The sequence below is a fragment of the Myxine glutinosa genome, chromosome 1 (genome assembly GCF_964187855.1).
Source record: "Myxine glutinosa chromosome 1, kmMyxGlut1.1, whole genome shotgun sequence".
Lineage (NCBI taxonomy): Eukaryota > Metazoa > Chordata > Myxini > Myxiniformes > Myxinidae > Myxine > Myxine glutinosa.
Genome location: NC_136261.1, coordinates 336,085,570 through 336,101,388, shown reverse-complemented (window position 1 = coordinate 336,101,388; position 15,819 = coordinate 336,085,570). Strand labels below are relative to the sequence as shown.

At 42.4% G+C, this 15,819-nt stretch overlaps 1 protein-coding gene across 3 annotated transcripts in view; it reads left to right on the top strand.

The window, feature by feature from the left end:
- LOC137416888 (E3 ubiquitin-protein ligase TRIM7-like) overlaps nt 1-15,819 on the top strand; it is a 94,324-nt gene that overhangs the window by 53,659 nt on the left and 24,846 nt on the right. For 2 of the 3 annotated variants that reach the window (XM_078769800.1, XM_078769801.1), the window contains exons 2-3: nt 11,847-12,329; nt 15,195-15,290. In XM_078769800.1, the coding sequence (XP_078625926.1) occupies nt 11,886-12,329; nt 15,195-15,290 (540 nt within the window). In that variant the 5' untranslated portion in view covers nt 11,847-11,885. Of the gene's footprint in view, nt 1-717; nt 898-11,846; nt 12,330-15,194; nt 15,291-15,819 lie in introns of all 3 variants that reach the window. The other variant, XM_078769798.1, reaches the window with a different exon arrangement.

Here is a 15,819-nt window from a genome sequence, read left to right as displayed (position 1 = left end):
CCATCTCCATGACCAACATACAACTTTGAATTACTTATTTACTAAATGCACTTTCACCATCTCCATGACCAACATACAACTTTGAATTACTTATTTACTAAATGCACTTTCACCATCTCCATGACCAACATACAACTTTGAATTACTTATTTACTAAATGCACTTTCACCATCTCCATGACCAACATACAACTTTGAATTACTTATTTACTAAATGCACTTTCACCATCTCCATGACCAACATACAACTTTGAATTACTTATTTACTAAATGCACTTTCACCATCTCCATGACCAGCACACAACTTTGAATTACTTATTTACAAAATGCACTTTCACCAACTCCACTGCTAACACAAAACTTTAAACTGCTGTATATATTTATTTATATCCCCATTCATATCTCCACTGTGTACTTAAGCATTAATTTAGTTGTTTAGGTGGTGATTTACATGTAAAATCTACACGTCCCATTTTAAGGTGTGGTTGGGGGTGTGTTCTCTGAGGATTTGCATTCTTGCTCATTTTATTTTCCCTCATTCTACCTTTTAATTTATTATTACCTTTAAATGATAAAATCGACATCGTTCACGAGAAACTGAGAATGAGACTGAGAAAAGAGAGGAATGAGTCAATTGATGTCACAACCATCTTTTCTCCATCTTTGTTACTTTAGACAGGGAAAACAACTTCAAAGGATGATGTGTAATTTCCACAAGTGTTTACGATAGAACCAAGTGGCTGAGAGTTTGTGGTGGACTTGAAACCCGGAATAAGATTTAATCGTCACTTCAAGTAAATGACGTCAATGCGTGACGTGAGGAAACTGATATACCAGCTTTGCTTCCTGGTTGGTTATGTGATCGTCGTGCAGTTTGAAAGCAGCTTCGTTACGAGAGGTAAGGGATTATTTTAAGGTTACTGGATTGTGAAATAAATAACAAATTATGTTTTGTTTTAATTTGAAATGCTGATAACCATGTTTGTTGCATCACAAAGGAGGAGATACATTCATAAATAATTTTTTTCCCGGAGTCTTTTCACAAAGATTTTTTCCCCAAGTGTATCAAGTAAATAATCCACTGGTGGGGAATGTCAAATCTGGTGGTTTAATGGGGCGTCCGGTTTGAGCCTGGGAGGGTCGGAGATACAAACCCCGTCTGAGTCATACAAAGACTTTTTTTTATAAATGGTACGAGCTGCTTCCTTGATCGGTGCCCAGTATTTAAAAGGATAGAGCATGGACAAGCAACGCTCGAAAGCCAATGGCAAACCACCCAGTTTAACCTTTGCCAATAATCTGTTTCGGCATCACCGACACTCTGTCGAGTATGGGACACAAATCAAAAAAGAACATCGAGTAAAAAAAGTGGGAAATCTTACATTGGTCACTACACACTGGCGAGGCTCTGACTTGTTCAAAGCTCCATCTTGTTTTATGTTTGAGTCAGGGACCCAGAGTCCTTGGGAGGAGAAGGGGAATTAATTGCTAGATTGCTATCACAATATTGGCCTGGAGAAAGGTACACCTCAAGATACACACTTTAAACATCTCTCCCAATAATACAATCCATTTGGGCAATTTTTATATTCAGGAGTACAATAGGATTGTGAAAACATGTCACCGAGTATGAATCCTTACAGCAGGTGAGGCCTGATGGAATCCCAGTCCGTTTGATTTGTGAATTTGCTTGTGAATTCAGTACCCCATTAACGATATTGTTACATGTGTGGGGGTAGGGAAGGAATACCACAGTGGAGTTAAGATCGTATAGGTTTTAGCATGGACCGTGTATGCAAAGAAGAAGAACCTTGATATAATAGGTAAGGAACCTGTCGGGTTAAGAGTGTTTGCATGTCACCACACGGAGGGTGGTTTTGTGTTAACTAGATCGGGCTTAAGGATTATTCCCAGTATGTAATTGCCTCCTGTGATTTTCCCTTCTGTTTTTTACAAGTAAAAAGGCCGGCCATAAAAACCCTGGTTCACCAACAACAACAATAACAACAACGGCCATTAAGCCGACATTGCCAACAGAAAGACGAACATTCCCGAATGACTGCTAGATTCCGCCTCCAAGGGATCGTGACCGATCGGCCACACCCCGAAGTTCGTCGTTGGTTGAGAGCATATGGAATGATTTAATGGGGCATGAGGATTGGTCGGGGAGTGACTTAAGCGAGGGAAAAAGGAGGGTGTGTCCCTGCCCCTCTCTCTCTCTCTCTTTGGTATTGGCTTCGTGGCGGGTGGTTGCGTTTTCTCGTGTGTGCTTGAGGAGAACTGTTTGGAGCCCAGAAAACCTTGCAGCGTTGGAGCCAGGGGTGTTGTTTTGACTCGGAACTCTTCCAGGGAGCTAAGGACTGGGTGGTTCTGGCTGGGCCTGGATCGAGCGGGGGAACGTTTGGTTGCCTGCTGCACAGCTCGGTGTGCTGGTGTGCTTGACCGCCCCATTGTTTGGGCGCTTTGATGCGCGGTCCTCTCGTCGACTGACCCCACCAAAGTGCTCGACGAGGCCAGAGCTGAGTGCCAAATAAAAGAAGGGATTTTCTTTTTATTTTCCTTCATCTTTCCCCTGTCTGTATTCAAGTCTGAGTGGAGACGTCTCAAATTACGATATTCGTTTTTACCTCACCTTTCATTCCTATCATATTGCACTTATTTTCATTAAACCATAATTTAATGTATTTATTTGTCATGCCTGTGTGTTCGTTTCTGTGTTTGTGGGGTTCGGATAATCCCCCTCGTGCTGATCGGTCCAGGTAAGGACCTCGTGACCTTCGGTCCCACGTGCACCATAAAAGGAACTGACATTAATTTGGTTGGACGCCTCGGGATTAGCAACGATCGGCCACCCATCATCTTGAGGTGTTTAACCCGGTGACGCGACATTATCTTAAATTCTTCATTCAAAGAGGGGACTGTTCCAGCACAGTGGAAAAAAGCAATTGTTGTCCCAATCCCGAAGACTTCCGAAGACAATCCCGAAGAAAGTTTGAAACCAATATCGTTGACTGATCACTTTGCAAAATTAGCTGAAACCTTTGCAACACGATGCATACTCAGTGACATTAAGGACAATATTGACATCAATCAGTTTCGTAACCGAGCAGGTTATTCCACCTCACACTTCCTTGTTAAGTGTTTTCATTAATTAACTTGTTAATTGTTCACAATCTATGTGAGCATGCTGACAAACAGCCAAGTCACAGCTCGGTGGTTGCAACAGATTTCTCTAAAGCTTTTGATATAATATGTACAATGTGGTTGTACATATTACTACTACTATTACTACTACCACTACTACTACTACAACTATTAATATTACTACTACTGGTACTACCACCACTACTACTACTACTACTACTACTACTACTACTACTACGCCACGCCATTTTGCTGCTCCTTGAGCCATGCTATTTTCGACATTTCCTCCTCATCCTCCTCCGTTTTCGTTTGTATTTTTGGTGTATTTGGGTTATCTAAACCGAGTTGATTCATTTTGTTACTTTATTTTGATGGCCTGTTTGATTTATTAGTCCTTTTGTGTTCGGGCCTAGCCACGCCCGTGTGGGACTTGTTTTGCCGCGCCTGATTTGTGGCGTATCACAAAACTGTTTGACTTCCTTGTTTTTGCTTAATCACCGTTGACTTTCTGTGCTAAATTTGCATAGTTTTGGCAATTAAGCCGATAAGTTATTTGCTCAATGCGCGTTTGATTATCCTTTTGAGTTGTTCATCAGCATACCGGTACGGTCGTGCTAAAATAAGCAATAGCTCGCGAACGAGCTAATTTGTATTTTTTTTCATTTTCATTTGACGGGAAATATAGGTTAATACCGTTAATACCTACCGTTAATAGTAATCATACCTCTGGATGGTACATGGGCAAGAATGGCCGCTGCTACCTCTGGTGCAGGTGGGAACCGCCCTGCCCACCTGTTTAAGGCATTAACAAGGAAGCATGGGGTGAAATGCGAGTTGGGACAAATCTCCCAAAGAGAGGCTTATATAAAAGCACTCGCTAGTCTGGTTGATCCTGTAACGACAGTTGCAGCCTTGAAAATGTATGGACAAGCTGTGGTCTTTCTTAACTCAGAGGCTGCAGCAAATAAGGCCATAGAGAAAGGGATTGGTGTGGGAGGACTCTTTGTACAAGTTGAACCGCCCTCAATTCTTGGTACAAGGATAATTATATCTAATATAACCCCTTATGTGCCTGACAATGTCGTGGTGCCTTTCCTGGAACAACTGGAAGTGTTGAGATCACCCATCAAGCCTGTGTCTTTGGGCTGTCATGAGCCCTCCCTACCGCATGTCTGGTCTTTTAAAAGACGTCTCCTTTGAATTGGGATCGGATACTGAATGTGATGGGTCGTTTGTTATTCCTTTTGACGGAAAGAATTACAGGGTATTTTATATGACAAACGAACCCCGTTGTTATGCATGCAAAGTGAAAGACCACAGGAGAGCAGACTGCCCCACTATCATTAAAGAGGTTGCAGCTACTCAACGCCCAGATCAGCCTCGAGAGGATCCCAGCGTCACTGAAGGTATCCTAAGAGAGGCAGCTGCTCCTTTGTGCTCGAGGGCAGTGGTCCCTCAAGACAGTTCTATACCAGCTTCTCATCCTATCTCTTCCGCTGCCATAAATCAATGGCCGACAGTGGGAGAAGGGAAGGCAAAGAGAGCACAGAAGAGGAAATCAGAACCCGCAGGGGATGGGACCACGGAACACCGTGGTACAATTGAGGATGACACGGGAAGTAATGTGTCAAAGGGATTAAAAAGGCCGAGTATTCTGAAGAAGAAAAGAGTGGTAACCCAATCTGAAGAAATGGAAGAAGAAGAAGAGGAAACTATTCATCAAACGACAGGATATGGGGAGTCTTCTCGCCCAGATTCACCAAAAGACAGTTTGAAGAATGAACAGGAAGGGAGACCGTCAAGTCTTAAACCCAGCATGGTAAAAATAAACAACCCAGAGGTATCTGAGTTGACAGGGCCAAACGATACTGTGATGTTGGTTCCTGAGAAAATGCATCCAATAATAACAACTGCAACGAAGCTTCAAAAAAAACCAGGGATTGAAACATCTACAAGAGCAGTTCTGAACCAAAGGATTAACACCGAAGTTTCAAAGGATGCTGAAGTAGCATTCATCGGTGGGACAGACAGACAGATGGAACCAGACACACAAGCATCAATGAAGTTGCTGGCACTGACAGACATCTCGGGTGATGTCACTTCACTCACTGTTGGCGCAGAAAGGGGAATAGTTGAGCACATCTCTATTTTACCACCCCAAAAGGATGGATCTCCAATACCAAATGAGGAAGAGGCATCCATTCCCACAGGTGAAGCAACGTCCGCCATATCAGAGCAAAAGGAGTGTTCCTCTGCGCCAGAAGACTATGCCAAGTCAGCCTTGAGAGACGACATGGCAGAAGACTTGACACATTGTTCAAGTACACCAAAGGAGAAGGATCTTGAACCTCCACACAGCGATGATGAGAAAAGTATTGGTGATGGGGAAGACTATCAAGGGTCACTGACTGGTTCAGAGACAGACCTACCTGCAGGACACCATTCCTGCATTCCCAGCCAGGAGATACTCGAGTTCCTGGAACAAAGCTTGCATAGCAGGAAGAAAGTGGAAAATGCGTTGAGATGGTGGAAAGATTATGACTTGCTAGTGCATTCCTTGTATGTACTAAGGAGAGAGGGACATAAAAAAGGCCTTCAGGCTCGGCCGAACAAGCCCAAGTCAGGAAGTTTCTGGCAAAGGTTTTGAGTTACGGGCCTGAATATAAATTGGTTTAAGATGATGAATTTTACAGGAACAAAACTCTCAATACAATAATGACATCAAACTTACGAATAGGATCATTGAATGTCAATGGCTGTAAGGATGCATTCCGTGTGCACCAAGTATTGTCATTCTGTGTGAAGGAAAAACTTGAAGTAACCTTTCTGCAGGAAACCCACACGACCCCAGAGGCTGCATCCCAATGGGAAAACCAATGCGAAGGCTTGGCCTTTTTCAGTCACCCAACGGACATATCTTGTGGAGTGGCTACCCTCTTTTCACCAAAGAGGAAACCTGAAATACTTGTCTTAAAGGAAGCCAGTGTGGGGCGGTTGCTACATATAAAAGCAAAGTTTGAAGAATTTGTTGTCAATTTCGTCAACATTTATGCACCTTGTGTAGGAGTTGCAACGGGGATTTTCTTCAACCGGTTGCAGAGATTCATGCTCACCTTGCCTGGTGAAGAGTGTGTAATTCCTGGAGGAGACTAATTGCACTCTAAACCCCTCCCTTGATCGAATAGGTCAGGAGCCGCATAATCCCTCTGTAAGAATATTACAACAAACCATAACACTGTTAAACTTGAGAGATGCTTGGCACATACAACACCCCACAGACAGACCATTCACGTATACGAGTATCAGAGGTGGTCATATATCACAATCCCGGCTCGATAGAATTTACGTGTCTCACCGTTGGTGTAAGAGTGTCAGTGACTCCGGCATAAAAGTTGCCCATTTCACAGATCAAAACTTGGCCTGGATTAAGTGTTCCCTGGAGGAAACAAGGCGAGGCCCTGGCTTGTGGCACCTGAACAATGCTTTAAGTCAGGATGAAGCCTTGTTGTCAATCTTTTTGAATTTTTGGCAAGCCTGGAGGAATAAAAAAGGAGGTTTTTGCTCACTTCGATTCTGGTGCGATGTGGGCAAGGTACGATTGAAATTGCTATGTCAGGAATACTCGTATGGATCGAGCAAAACACTTGGGGTAGGGATCAAAAGACTGGAAGAGGAACTGCTGCACCTTGAGAAGCACCTGACCACACTTACCTCTACTGAACTGCAGGCATACGAAGAAAAGAAGAGCACCCTTAAAGCATGTAGTTGTGTGAAGGCACGAGGGGCGTATGTGCGCTCTCGTTTGCAGTTTATTTCTGAGGATGAATATGTCCTGAATTATCTCAAAGGGGTGGAAAAACGCAAAGGTCAATTCAGGACTATATCGAGTGTTCTCGCAGAAGATGGTCTCTTGCTCAATGGCTCGGAGGGTGTTCAAAAACGAATTAGAGCCTTTTATGCTCAGCTGTATTCGGGAAAGAGCACAGATGCAGGTGCAGGTGGCACGATGTGGAGTAGTCTTCCTGAAGCCTCTGTAGAAGACAGGGAGCAGCTGCAGACTCCATTATCTCTGGAAGAATTGAAAACCGCCCTGCACAGCCGATCAAGGGATAAATCCCCTGGCATGGATGGCTTATTATGTGAATTCTATGCAAAAGTATGGGACTTGGTTGGACCTGATTACCTAAGCGTAGCTCAGGAAGCATGTGATACAGGTCTTATGCCCCTTTCTTGGCGGATCTTATGCCCCTTTCGTATGCCTCTTATGCCCCTTATGCCCCTTATGTCTTATGCCCCTTTCTTTCACTGCGTTCTGGATCTATGATGTGCCATTTCACTAATTCCCCAGAGGAATGCTGCTTTTGTGGTGAAAGGGAAACTATATTTCACATGTACCTTCAATGGCACCTTCTGAACGATGGGAAGAGAAGGCTTATTTTAACCAAGGAACTTGCAGCGAAAATGGGCCTAAGGACAATCAGGAACCCCTCCTGGAAACTTGAAGAGGTCAAAAGCTCCTTGCCTCCCGATTGTCTGGAATATCTAGAGAATCCCAAAGAGGGTGATGGATCTGGACAGATGTCCATCAGTAACTCCATAGATTTTAAAATCAGACCACGATGTTGTGAGCTCTCTCAGCCAATACCTGCAAACAATATGAGTAAGACCCCTGGCACAGTGGAAATGTCGTTCTGTGGGCTATCAAGGAAAAATATATACCTGCTAGTGATCCACTCGCTCCATTATATAGCTCTTGCAACCCGACTGGATACTCCCTGGCGTGAGATTCTTCCACTTCCTTCGACTGTTCATCCACGTTGGGATTCACTCTATATCTACCCAACGCCAAGAATGATGGCAGACTTAAGTTGGAGGTTGCTACATGGTGCACTGCGTTCTGGATCTATGATGTGCCATTTCACTAACTCCCCAGAGGAATGCTGCTTTTGTGGTGAAAGGGAAACTATATTTCACATATACCTTCAATGGCACCGTCTTGAACCAGTGTTCTTACTGATGAAAAATCTTCTCTTGGGCTTCTGGCTTCACTTCTCTCCAACACTTTTTATCATCGGGCACCCGGTAAAGAAACTAAGCAAGTCACGAGATCTCCTTGTTAACTTTATTTTAGCCTGTGGGAAAATGGCAATATATAAAACCAGGAAGGAAAAAATTGAGAGAAATGTGGTGGAACACAGTTCTGTATGTCTGAAGGGCTTAATACGCTCACGCATTATTTCGGAGTACAAGGCGGCAGAATATAGTAACACTGTTCAAAAGTTTAAGGAAACCTGGACTATAAATGATGCACTTTGTCGGGTCTCCCCACAAGATACTTTGCTCTTATTTGTATAAATGTGTTATTTGGCATTCTTTTTGGTGTTCTTTGGCGTTATTTTACCTTCCCCTTATCTGTCTTGGAAGTGCTTTCTCTTCAAAATGCTCTACCTTGTCTACTATAGTTCAAACCATGGACTTGCAGAGATGAGGAATTGAGCGACATTAAACTGGGAACATATGTTTGCCTGAGCTTGCATGAGCTCTGAACGCAAATCTCTCTAGCCTTTCCAACAAAACTACTACTACTACTACTACTACTACTACTACTACTACTACGACTACGACTACCACCACCACCACCATCGATGCATTTTTGCCACCAAAGCTTTCCAGCGATTTCTTGCAAGTTACAACTGGACGAAAAGACGCATCTCAACAAAATATTTCACAAGATTTTGACAAACGCTGAAACGCTTTGAGAGCAAAGTGTAAAGAACGCAGATTTTCAGAAAAATGCTTTATATGTGAAATCAATTAACTTTACGAACCAAAGCATTAATGTTCGGGTATTTCACAAACACTGATCGAAACGTTATTTTTTAGCCCATCTCCCACACAGCAGGGTTGTGTGTGTGTGTGTGTGTGTGTGTGTGTGTGTGTGTGTGTGTGTGTGTGTGTGTGTGTGTGTGTGTGTGTGTGTGTGTGTGTGTGTGTGTGTGTGACGTGTGTGTGTCTGCACGGGCTGTAACCTTCGTAACATTTCAGCTTTTGTCATGGAAATTTTCAACAAAGCTTTATTATGAGAATACGGAGAAGAGAAATTAATAATTTGGTCAAAAGGTCAAAGGTCAGCATCGCATAAAATCATCATTTTTCATCCAATTCACCTGAAATTTAAAGAATTTGCATGTTGGTCCCTGAATTGGTTCACCAATCAAAGGTTAAAATCTGATTGTTTTTTTAAACACAAGGTCAAAGGTCATGGTTGTATAAAATCGTCAATTCTCATCCGATTGGTTTGAAATTTGACCAGGTTTTACATATTGGGTCATTGAAGCCTATTTTCTTGAGGTCAAAAGGTCAAGGTCGCCTAAATCGTCAATCTTTTGTATTTTTACCTCTGCCACCAAAGGTGGATGGAGGTTATGATTTTACCCCTGTCTGTTTGTTTGTCCGTGAACAGGATATCTCAAAAACTTGTGGATGGATTCGGTAGTAATTTGGTGGAGAGGTTGTGTATGTGACACGGAGGAAATGGTAACATTTTGGAGAAAGTTCGAATCTAAGAATACCATCACACCATGGCATGAGGGACCCCCTCCTTCCAGGATAGAGCCGGATTATAGGCCGAGCATAGCTAGTCGCGTTTTCAACATGGGTCAAAATTTGAAGTCGATACTTCTTTTCCACCCGGTTACCATCGGAGTGATTGGCTTATTATTGGCTTATTACTGACACACACAAACACACATATCCCAAATTGAGGCTCTTGTATTAATGCCAGGACCAGGACCAGGACCAGTCAGACCCTCGTTTTCAGGGCATGAAGGTCAAAGTGGAAAAGCATCAGGACATGCAGAGAGGAAGAATGAATGACGGGACATGGAGCATTGCCACTCAGATACTTCAGATCATCTTGTTAAATAGAAAGATAAACTAAGAGATCGAAGTATAGCTCTGCTGATTGGATGCTTGCCATTGTTCTGTCTGTTTTGTCATCGATCCCAATCGATGTTCGATTTCAAGAAAATTGCTCTCCTGGTGCGGCCATGACATGGGAGGGGCGGGGGTGGGCGGGGTGGATTGGGGGGGGTGGGGCAAGGTGGGAGGGGCAGGGTGGGAGGGGTGGATTGGGGGGGGTGGGGCTGGGTGGATTGGGGTGGGGGGGGAGTTGCCTCGGCCTGTCATAATTCTGAGGTCTGCAAAATGAGTACCAGGTTACTGGAATCGGAGCAATTCATCAGGGGCACAGCCACGCTCCCAGCAATGATGCAATCAGCAGCCTCAGCCTACTCCCGAAATCTATATTATAAAAGGAGCCGTCGGTCTTGTTTGTTTGTTTGTTTTTCATGTTATAACTTGAGAACGAATTAATGGATTTCAAGAAATCCAACTACTTGGGATTCGAGTAACTCCCAGGTAACTCCCGGGAAAAAACTTTTTCTTTTTGGGGGCATGGACACGCGTGTCAAAACTGCAAATGGCAACACGTGACGTTGGCTATCCCTGCACGGAGAGCAGGATCTCCCAGAAATTCTTTGTTTGTTTGTTTATTCTTCCCCCATAGATTAGACATTGCAGCAAAGATTGGTATTTCCATCAGAGAAGCGACGGGTCTTATATTCTCGGAATAATAATAATAACTCAGGAAAATACACTTTATTTTATGTTCTTAATACAGGAAAATAATACTTTCTTTTTAATCCAAACAGCACAAAAACAATGCACCAACATGTTAATTAATAGCTGGGCGGCTTAGCTAAAAAATTCGGATCAATTGTGCCTTTTCCCTTAAAAGCATGAAACTTGGCACATGGCTAGAATACCCGAAAAGAAAGATTTTTAGTCCAGGGGGCATCCCCAATTTCACCACTGAATGGGGTTGGCAAAAACGTCTGCTGGCCAGTTCAAACCAATATGGACAACACTTCCAGAGGCTGCAAAGATCTGCAATGAACTTGTTAAGTGTGGGTGCAAAAAAGGATGTACTGGTCGTTGCCGGTGTAAGAAAGCTTCACTTCCCTGTACTTCTCTCTGCGCATGTGATGGAGAATGCAGCAAAGACTAGAAAACCACAAGATGGCACAGTTACAGTCTGCGATGTCATAGACACTTTTAATCACTGAAGAATGCCAACCTGTTAAGAGTATTTATATGCATTTCCAGTATGCATGATACTATGCAAAATTAATATTTTCATATGACTGCTTAATATTTTATGTTACCATTGGATTCCTAGACCCTAAAAATGTAGGTATAGGCACTTCAACCATTTTGATATCTGTTCTAATTATGGAGATATTCATCAAAACAGGTCTTGTATTCAAGATGGCCGCCATATGGGGCGAAATTGGAGATGCCCCCTGGACTAAAAATCTTTCTTTTGGGGTATTCTAGCCATGTGCCAAGTTTCATGCTTTTAAGGGAAAAGGCACAATTCATCAGTTAAGCAGCCCCACTATAATGGTACAGTTTGGACAATGTTATAGTTGAAGTCCCAAACCATATTTTCCCCATTACCTCCTAAGTTTGCGGTTCACGGGGATTTTCACCCCCTCGTGAACGACAAGGCATTCCTGTATAGACGTTAACACTGAGTGGGGTAACGTGTTGTATGACCTCTCTTGTTTCTGAGGTAATTGTGCTCCATAGTAATTTACCTGATGTTTTCTTACCTCTAACGTTTTGTTTTTATAACTACAGATTTCAACTCTGCTCCACTTCCTTCTCTGATACAAGAAAATGGCGTCTTCTTCGATGACTGAAGTTTGTGCAGATGAACTTCAATGCATTGTGTGCCTTGAACTGTACAAGGAACCTATTACTCTGCCATGTGGCCACTCATTTTGTAAAGTCTGTGTCGAGCAACACTGGGAAAGCAGGGAAGAGGCCACAGTCTGTGATTGTCCGAATTGCCGTAAAGTATTTCCGATAAAACCAGAATGTCAAAAGAATGTGGCCCTTGCCAGATTGGTGGAGCAGATGAAATTGGTGCCAGGAGTAAACGTAGAGAAGATGAAATTGACGTCAGTCGTAAACGTGGAGGAGCGAAGATGCACCGAGCATGGCAAGCCAATACAACTCTACTGCAAGGATGATGAAAGCTTGATGTGTGTGATGTGCATGGTTGGACAACATAAGAACCATGAAGTTGTTCCCGTGGAGATTGTTCATGATGAACTCAAGGCAAGTACATAAGTGAAAATGTTTTTTTGTTCATGTAAATTTTATCCATATGAATTTATCTCCAAGAATATAAAACCTTTTCTCAAAGGAAATTGAAAGAACAAAGTGTCAAAAGATATAAGACATTGATAAATTGCAAGTTCTGTAATCGTGAAAATTTGTCTCAATTTTCACTTCACTCAGGACGATCTACTGAAATTATTGTGATGTTGGAGCAACAGAACTTTCCTCACAAGTGGAGGTTATTTTATGGAAAGACTACCTTCTTATGATACTTTCCCCGACACTGCTGTAGATCAATTGGTTGTAGAATGAGCGAAGTGTCAAAAAACGTTTTTTTTTAATTGAACAACTGACAGAAAAAGGTGGTTATTGATTTTTTAGGTAAAAAGGAATGCTGGAGAGCTCACCAAATTAACAATTTTGTGCTGAGATTGTTTATAGCCCCGGGCCTAAGGATATAGACCCAAAGCTCTGAAAAAGCTTGGAGATGAAATGTCAAGCGATGCTCAAGAATAATGTGTGTGAACAGCATTTTGAGATGTTGAATAAAGGGAAATGTTTGTTTATAAAACATACAGGTTTAGACCACTTTACCATCCCAGGTATATTCGTGACAACCACACAAAACAACCTGTTATTGTTAAACTTCATATGGCACCACCTTTAGAGGCCATTTTTCCCTGCAGAGCAGGGTTTGGCCATTTTCGGGCACCGTAGTCCCCTTTTTGAAGCAATGTTTTATGGCCGGATGCCCTTCCTGTTGCCAACCCTGTTGGTCGCCTCTTGCAACACACAGGGAATTACTAGTAAACTGGTAGTCAATTTTCCGACGTCAGGAGGATGTCAGGCTGAGTCAGCCCCCCTGGTGTTAATCCAGCAATCGACCAGGATTCAAACCTAGGATCCGAGGATCCCAAGCCGGCACCCTAATCGCGAAGCCAACACCAGGCTATTGTTAAACTTCATATAAAAGGAAAAAAATATATACTTCCAGTTATGGCAATTACCAATAGAACGTAGAGCAGCAACGAAGACAGGAAAGGCTGGAAATGCGAATGGTTTGGTGGATGTGCGGAGTATCGTTGAGAGAGCGGAAGACAAATGATGAATTGCGAAAGATGATGGGAATAGAGCCTGTGATTGATGCTGTGAAGAGAAACAGGTTGAGATGGTTTGGTCATGTGTTGAGGAAGGATGAAAGTGACTGGTTGAGAAGAGTGATGGAAATGAATGTAGAAGGAAGTAGAGGACGGGGAAGACCAAGAAAGACTTGGCTAAATTTGGTGGAAGAAGAAATGCGGGCAAGGGGGTTAACAAGGAGAGATGCAGAAAATAGGACAAAATGGAGAAGATTGTCATGGGGGCCACAAGGCTAACCCCCGCTCTAGCAGGGAAAATGGCCTTAAAATGCCTGTTGTTGTTGTTGTTGTTGTTTATGGCAATTCCCAAGCGGTAATGTACAGGCCTGATATTATCCATCACTGGGTGTTTGTTTTCCTGTGCTTTTACTTCCTTGCATCACAATGTTCACATTCATACTGAGTCTCGGCCAATGGTCGTCTTATCATGGTTTCAAAGATTTTCAATGATATTTTTGATGACACCACAATCATACTTTAAAAAATTACTCGACTGCTCAAAAGCATGAAGCAACAAATTATGTTGAGTTTTTTTTATGATCTCATTTTAATATTCTGTTCAAGGAGGACCAGCGGATTAATCATGGAAACTCCTTTAACAAACTATGATGTAACTGGAAACCAAAGTTGGATTGTCCTCCACAAACAAAATGGCTGTTTGAAACGTGCACTGATATTGACAATGACACCAGTCTACAAATGAGCACAGACAGGTTTTTACATTGACAGAAAGGGCCTTAACAATCCAACATTGCAGTTGAAATGAAAACCTTCCTTTTCTCTAATGGCCTGCTTTCAAACCATCAGTTTGGTTTCTAACCCCATTCAACCACCCTGGACCTCCATCTCCTGCTCTTCCAACAATTGATTGAGGCTCTGAATTTTAGAAAAGAGATCAATTATGTATCTCCTGGACATGGCTCAAGCATTTATCCAAATCTGGTATTGTGTCTTCCTCTCCTCCACTTTCATAGTCATGCCTGAGTCTCAATGGGATCCTCTCCCAGTTGTAAATCTAAGGCCCCAAACCAGTCTCAGGTTAAAATTTTGCTTATAACTCCACCCTTTGCTGCAGCACCACTCATCCTCCAGAAAGGCAGCCATCAGCTTCTTCCCTCTCTGATCATGTGTGAAAAAAGAAGAAGCTGGAGCAGCACTTGGAATTGTAAACCCGAGAAAATTTTGACTCCGGTAGTAATTCTTTGGAAAAAGGCCAGTGGTATGGAAAATACCTCTTTATATGGTATGGGCCATGTGGCAAGATATAGAAAAAAAGCGACATTTCATAGCTTGGAGAAAATCCCAAAGAATAGAAAAGAAGGGACATTCAAGAAATCTCATGTGCATGCTGGTCTACCCTTATGTTCTGAGGAGGAACCAAGTAATGCTCTCGAAAAGTTCATATAAAGGGCGCCAATTTCATTCATACAGCTGCATGAAGAAGTAAATGTATTTTATTTGCCAGATGTAGGGCACCCCTTTATAGTCCACCTCTGCTTCCTTTAACTATCAATTATTCACCATGATAAATAATGTGGATGAGCTCTCTTCTCATGCAGTTGTATAAATAAAGAAGAGTTGATATTTAATTTGGAATCTATAAATGTCTAGTCTCCACTTTTTTTGCAAATACATTTTAAAATCATTTTGTGCAGTTTGTGCCTTATCGTTTCCACATATAGATGAACAATTCTCTTTACCTGGACTTATTTATTCTGTGCAGGGCGTTTTGACTGCAAAGTGTCCTGAACTATCAAAGTCAAAGCAGCACCTTGAATCCAAACTCCATCAGCTGAAGCGGGAGGTTGAACAAACACAGGTATGAAGTACCAAGCAATGGACGTGATTGAAGGAAAGAGAATTAGCATCTGGAAAAAATATTTGTTCTACAATGGGTGACATCACCACAGCTCAAACTACACAATTTTACTTGCATCTCAGCCATCTCAGGCCACCTCTGGCCATCTACACACACGAGCCACCAACCACCTGACCCAAAACTATTTCAATCCATGACCATTAATGTCAGATTTATTTTAAAATCGAACCGAACAGACTTTTTTTTGAAAGTTGTCCTCTTAAAATGCTTTCAAGTTATTGTTCAAATGCTTTTTTGGGTACAAAAGTCAGCTTATGGAAGAGCAAGATACAGAGTGCAAAAAGGAAATGTATTGACGGTGGGGCAGTGGGGCAAAAAGTGGAATCCGAAAAGGTTAGGGAATTAATTAATGGGCAAAAAAGAAGAAAAAAAACAAGATGTGAAGAACACAGTAATCTGCAAGACGATTGGTTTGGGGAAGTGGGGAGTGGTGGTGAAAAGTGGTGAAAATAGTGAAAGTGGTAAAATA